Source organism: Poecilia latipinna, unplaced genomic scaffold (genome assembly GCF_001443285.1).
Source record: "Poecilia latipinna isolate Pla-1442-1.1 unplaced genomic scaffold, P_latipinna-1.0 Scaffold175, whole genome shotgun sequence".
NCBI lineage: Eukaryota > Metazoa > Chordata > Actinopteri > Cyprinodontiformes > Poeciliidae > Poecilia > Poecilia latipinna.
The window spans coordinates 138168-144496 of NW_015112791.1; the positions used below are offsets into that span (position 1 = coordinate 138168).

The window sequence follows — 6329 nt, forward strand, 5'->3', positions numbered from 1 at the left end:
TTATTATTATTATTAGTAGTAGTAGTAGTAGTAGTAGTAGTAGTAGTAGTAGTAGTGTCCTAAACATGGAATATGCATTAGCATGTTTGTAATCCTCACGCCTTTAAAACATACAGAGATGGTAATGAACAGTATTGCCAATATATTGGAATGCTTTGGACATCTGATACAGAACTGGTAGATATATTTAACAAGCTGCCAAAAAACTTTAAAAAAAAAAAAAAAAAAGGTGCATTAGTCCTGATTGCTGCCATGTCTGAACCAACCTGAAAAGTAAATGAAAAAGCACAGCATAAAACATGATGCAAATGGAAAACATGTCAGAATGTAAGAGATCTCATTCGCAGCACTTAGCATCATTAAGAAAATCAGTCTTTTTGTCATGATCCGTGTTTCTGTGTATTTATTTTTAAGGGTTTTCTGTGTTCAGTTTCTGTCCTGTGAGTCTCTGTTGTCTCTGCGTCTTCCCCGTTGATTGATCCCAGGTGTGTCTCGTTACCTGATTACCCTCCCTGTGTATTTAAACCCACTTGTTGTCTTTGTCTCTTGTCGGGTCCTTGTCTATGATAGTTCGTCTGCCGGGACAGTTGAACTGTTAAGTCCTGCGTTGGCTTTAGCTCGTCGCGTAAGTCTTTGTTTAATTCAGTTGCTTCCGGTTCTGAGGTTCTCTGTTTCCTCTCTGCCGTGCTGCCTGAAATCTGGACTGTTTTTGAGCTACACTCTCCATTAAATTAATCATCTTCATCTCAAGCTGGTTCCCTGCGCTCATTCTCACCGCCACCAACCACAACTCATGACACTTTTACTGTGTTTTCATTCTAAGAAAACAGATAAAATTCTTTTTTTTTTTTCTTTTTTTTTGTAAAACCTGGACGGGTCGCTGTGGCGCTTTGGTTAATCTTTAGCAGATTTACCCTCGCTAACTGATCACCTCAGTCTGTAGTTGCATTACAAACAACACGCTGCTGTGAAGCTGGTGACCGTCGGGCCTGTTTTGGTTTCTGAACTTGGCCCGGGGAGTTCCTGCTGCTCCCCTCCCAGCAGCAGGAGTCACAGGCCAGCATGGAGCTCCCACACCCACACCGGACCACGTCTCTGAGCGCAGCCGCTTTCTGCGTGACGGCCGACAGCCTCAAGAGCGTTAAGGTGCGATGTTGTGTAACATGCCGTGCGCATGTCTGCCAACAAGGTGAAAAAGAGCGAGAGAGAGAGAAAAAAAAAAGCTGGGAGCGGGATGGAGGAGTGAGTAGGTGGGAGAGCGGCTGGGAGTTCAATGAGGAATTTGACCAGACAAAATCAAAGACAGGCAAGAAGGACAAACTGGCCACACATTTTGAATGCTCTTTCCTGGATCCACATGTAATGATGGTAATAATAATAACAATAACGATAATAAAAGAAAATTACAGTCATACAAAATAGAATTACTGTCAACCTCAGTCTGTAAGCCTTGTTTAGTCTCAGGATGTTCTGCTGTTAACAGCAGAAGCACAAACTTGAGCAGCCATGTCTGAGCAAAGGTCAGGGGTCGTGGCCTTTCTTTGGAAAGGTGAGCACTGCAATCTCTTTCCCGGTCAGAGCTGATGCCTCCACCGTTACTGCAGACGATGTGAGTTTCACTGACAATCTGACTGCTAAAAAAGAAAAAGGCTTTCAGAAAAATAACTAAGTGAACAAAAGCTATGAACCCTAACAGGTTTCCTGTTTTTTTGTTGTTTTTTCCATTTAAACATTTCAGATCAGCGACTCTTTCATAAAGATTAGATCTGCAGTTGGTACAAGAGGTTCTACCAGCGGAGCCGTGGGTCTCTGCAGCTGCTGCGGTACCGCGGGTCTCCCTCTTTTCAATGTGCTCCTGACATTATGCAAATACTGTTAATGCACCTGGTGTGTTTTAGTCTGATTATATGTTTCCCAGCCACATAATCATAGCACTGTCAAGTTATTTAAGAAACTCCTGCTTTTTCTGGCACTCTTCAGGAACTCATCACAATATCGCTCTTTTATTGGCTCTTAAGCAACGATTTAACAGCGTTTCACTGAGAAATAGCTTGCATAACGCGCTCAGCAGATGCGCAGTTCCACCAGGTGTTTGCTAATTGCTGCTGGCTAGTCTGAAGGAGCGGAGTGGGGGAGTCAAAAGGAAGGGTTGCTCTGAGAGTCGGAAGGTTGATAGCTTGGAAAATGCAGCTCTGAGGAGGAGATTTGTTGATGAGGGAATAACATTACAATGCATAGCTCAAAAAAGTTGAGTTTACATAAAACTGCCTCTTGAAGCAATAGCGACAAAATAGGAGAAAAAGCAGAGAACCCTTCTAAAATCTGGGTCATTACCTCCTTATCTGATTTCTTCTGTTTGCAGCGGAGCAGAGGCAGGTTTTGGCTGCCGACGAGCGAAAGAGGGAGTTTCACGAGGAGAAGAGGAATGAGTTTGAGAGCTATGCCGAGGAGGACAACGACGGTACGTGTCACACGTAGTACAGATGCAGCGGAGGCGGGGAGGAAAAGGAGTTTAGACAACTTTGAAGCTTAGGTTCGTCTCCTTGATTTCTTCAGAGCAAACCGAGAGGACCAGAGAGAGCACCGAGCAGTGGAGGGAGTTCCACTACGACGGGATGAATCCGTCCCACGAGTACAACCGTCACACCGCCTGAGACCGCCGCAGCAGGTCCACGACTTTACAGCTGACAAACTCTGACAAATGAAGGCTCAATAAATACACTTTCATAAGTTTTATTAGTTTTCAGGAGAAATGTTTATATATATATACATATATATAGCTTAAAACATTGGCTAAAATGTTTAATATTTTTGAAAGAATTAGATTGTTCTCATTGTTTCTCATTATTTCATTTGTCTGCCATTAAGCAGTTGGCTTATTAACGCCAGGACTGATTTAAAAGAGCAAATTCGACACACAATTGAACTCACACAAGTAAATTAATTTCAGATTTGTTCAAGTTTTAAACAAAACGACATGTTACCCACAATTTACAGTAAAATAGAGATGATCAAAACATACCTATATATAAATTTGTTGTCGTTTTGTCATCACGGCCTAAAAAAGTTTAATCTTTAATGTTTGCAACATTTAATTGTCTGATTTGGAAAACAATTAAATTATGTTACACCAGGATATAATAGTAGCGGGATGGAGGAGTGATTGCCACCAACTGCAGTGCTTGCAAACCAGAGTGGTCGGGTTTCTGTAGCCATAATGAAATGGATACTTTTGGAGGCTAGCCTTACTTGTATTAAAAAGAAATACAAGTAAGGAGGTAATCCTCTTTTCTTATCAACAGGATGAATATTCAGTACTCTGTAGAAATGTAGGCTTAGATATTATTTACAAACATGTTCTCTGAACATTAAGCATTTATTTTAAAGTGACGATGCACATCTGTATTTTTTTATTCATATTAATCAGCAAGGGCTACAAGCTATTATTTTTATTGTAACAGTATCTATTCTAAAGAACACCTATGTAATTTCTGTGTAGTGGTAAATATTATTTAATTTCCTTTATAGAGCAAAAATATACAGATTATAAAAAGTAAAACTTTCCTATTAAATTGTCAAGTTTTTCCAATGTAAAAAAAAAAGAGAGCTAATAAATTATTGTAATAAGAAAAATAGGTACAACTCACTTAAAAAAGCAACTCAAATCTTTTGGGTTAAAAAACAAAAACTCACTTGAAAAATAATGTAGTTGCGTGTGTAAGCAGGCCCTGGAACCAGCCCCAAATCATGGGGTTTACTTCGTTGTGGACATTATTTTTTTATTTGTCTTTAGTAGGTGGAGACACTTCTGACATTATTTTGCAAATAATTTTAACATGATTGTGAAGATGCAGCATATCCAACTCCCTCTCCCTGTTTGGCTCAGCTATAGACACATTTCTGCAGTATGGTGTGTAATGTAAACTTAAAATCTTTCATTGCTTCATGTTTTTTTTAGGGTTGCACCGATTGCAGATTTCTGGCTGATTACTGATCTTTTAAAACGCCTGACCTGCTTTCCGATTTTGGCCCATACCAATTTGTTTTGTCTGAAATGTTGCTCAATATAGCAAGAAAGTCGCTGAATTTGGACTGAATAGTGACTATTGTTAAAAGTAAATGTGCAGACATGGCCTGGTGGTCCGGTCTGTCAGTCAGACCTTTCTGACGACAGAGCCAAAGAAGACAGAGGCTGATTTTTAGACTCTTGCCAAGGCAGATAAGATCGGTGGATACGATCGGCTTCGCATGTAAAAATCGGACGATCACCAATCTCCCAAAATTACGGAAATCGTCACAGATGAATCAGTGCACCCCTATTTTTCTTCTAATGACATAAAATAAAACACGCAAGACTGTTGTAGAGTTCCTGTATTTACAGCAAGTATACTTCCAAAATCTTTGATACTCACCACATCTTTTGTTATTAAAAGGTGGCAAAATCTTATACTCTGGCCATGCACTTGTTACTTTTTTGGACTGCTTTTTTTTTTTTTTGCTTTTTTTCTTTAAATTCCACATTCCACAGTTTTTACAGAGCGATAGAGCAGGAGGGGATGAGGACAGAGTCTTTCAGCTAAATTCAACAGGCTGGTATGAAAAGCACAGTGATTAAACACAGAGTGGAGCTGTTTCTCAGAGCAGCCACTTCAGGAGCGGAAGCAGAGCACGGGGGAACAAAATGAAGCAGAAACACCGTCACATCACTGGTCGTTCTTCACATCCCGTCATGTTCCAGGTTTACCGAGAAGAAACATAGTGTCAGGAAGTAAACGTCTATCCCTGTGGCACATAGGGATAAAAAAAAAAAACAACAACTATTTTTAGGTGTTTTTCTTTCTTTTTTAAAAAATGTCTGTCAGATCAGTTGTGATTGATCACACAGAGGCGTTTAGTTAGATTCAAGCATACATCCCTGCAGATCCCTGAGAACTCATAGAACGCCCTCCTGTGGACGAAAGAGGACATTACAGTCACATCGAAACTCGTTAAATAAAACAGCAATTAGGCAAGGCAAGGCAAGTTTATTTATATAGCACTTTAAAACAGTACCACTGACCAAAGTGCTGTACAATCACAAAATTAATCAAATAAAAATCAAAATTAAAACACACTATAACCAACAATACAGTGACTTAAAACACCCTATACAATACATAAACATACCCAGATAAATACAGGAAAGCAGCAGCTCAAACTGAATCAAAGGCCAACCGAAAAAGGTAAGTCTTAAGAGCAGATTTAAAAATTGCTAAAGAAGAGGCCTGTTTTACCGACATAGGTAAAGAATTCCAAAGTTTAGGAGCTGCAACAGCAAACGCCCTGTCTCCTTTCTGCCTCCTCGAAGTCCTCGGCACCTCCAGGTTCATTTGGCTCGCTGATCTAAGAGCTCGAGGAGGACAGTATATATGTAGCAGCTCAGAGAGATAGGAGGGAGCAAGGCCATTTAAAGATTTAAATACAAATAAAAGAATCTTAAAATGCAATTACAAAGTCACATCTAGTAGATATTGTATTTATGTGGCAATAACTGCAAGTCTAGTTTTAATAAACATTTACACGTCTCAGCAAATTATATTCTTACAAAAAGTCATGACTGTAATATAGGAAAATAAATATTCCCAATAGATAATCAATCGTTTGCACTCTCTCTCTCTGGAATCACAGTCATGACCGATGCGGATTGTCCTGCTTTGATTGTTAACTTAAAAAAAAAATTAAATTAAATTAAATTAAATTAAATTAAATTAAATTAAAGCAAAGACACAACACTGACAGCCATACTGTTGGAAGTCATGACGCCGTGAGCCGTCGCAGCAAAAACACCACAGCGGATTGGACGGGAGCCGCCTGAACAACAGCAGGTGACACTTCGACGTGTCAAAGGCCATGTCTGCCCTCTAGCGGTTGGAAAGAAGAAGTGGTTGAAGTGGAAACAAATTATGGCAGTGGCGCGCTTGGTAGCACTGTTGCCTTGCAGTAAACAGTTAATGTGTTTGAGTCCCAGCCTTGGGTCTGTCTGAATTAAGTTTTAATGTTCTCTTTGTGCATGTGTGGGTTTTCTAAACAGGTTAATTGGTCTCGCCAAACTGTGTTTAAGTTGCATAAGCAACTTTTGACAAAAAGTTGCTTATGCACACCCTTTCAAATAAAGGGTTACCTAAGAAACATTGCTAAAATAACATATATGGTCTCCAGAGTTGACCTAGAGAAAATTGCTCATGCTTTTGTGTCATCTAGTCTGGAGCTGACTCTGTGGAGGTTTTTCAAAAGCAACTAAAAGCTTTTTCATTTTCTCAAATCATCATGATTTTATTGTGTTTCTTGTG

The 6329-nt window shown here is 39.6% G+C and overlaps 1 protein-coding gene across 2 annotated transcripts in view; it reads left to right on the forward strand.

Moving 5' to 3' along the window:
• The window catches only part of ucmab (upper zone of growth plate and cartilage matrix associated b), a 42158-nt gene that overhangs the window by 4724 nt on the left and 31105 nt on the right, over nucleotides 1-6329 (forward strand). Inside the window, exons 5-6 of one of the 2 annotated variants that reach the window (XM_015030202.1) lie at nucleotides 2363-2461; nucleotides 2557-2966. The exons of the other annotated variant lie outside the window; for it this stretch is intronic. Of the exons in view, the coding sequence (XP_014885688.1) occupies nucleotides 2363-2461; nucleotides 2557-2654 (197 nt within the window). The 3' untranslated portion in view covers nucleotides 2655-2966. Of the gene's footprint in view, nucleotides 1-2362; nucleotides 2462-2556; nucleotides 2967-6329 lie in introns of those variants that run through there. 2 annotated transcript variants of the gene reach the window in all.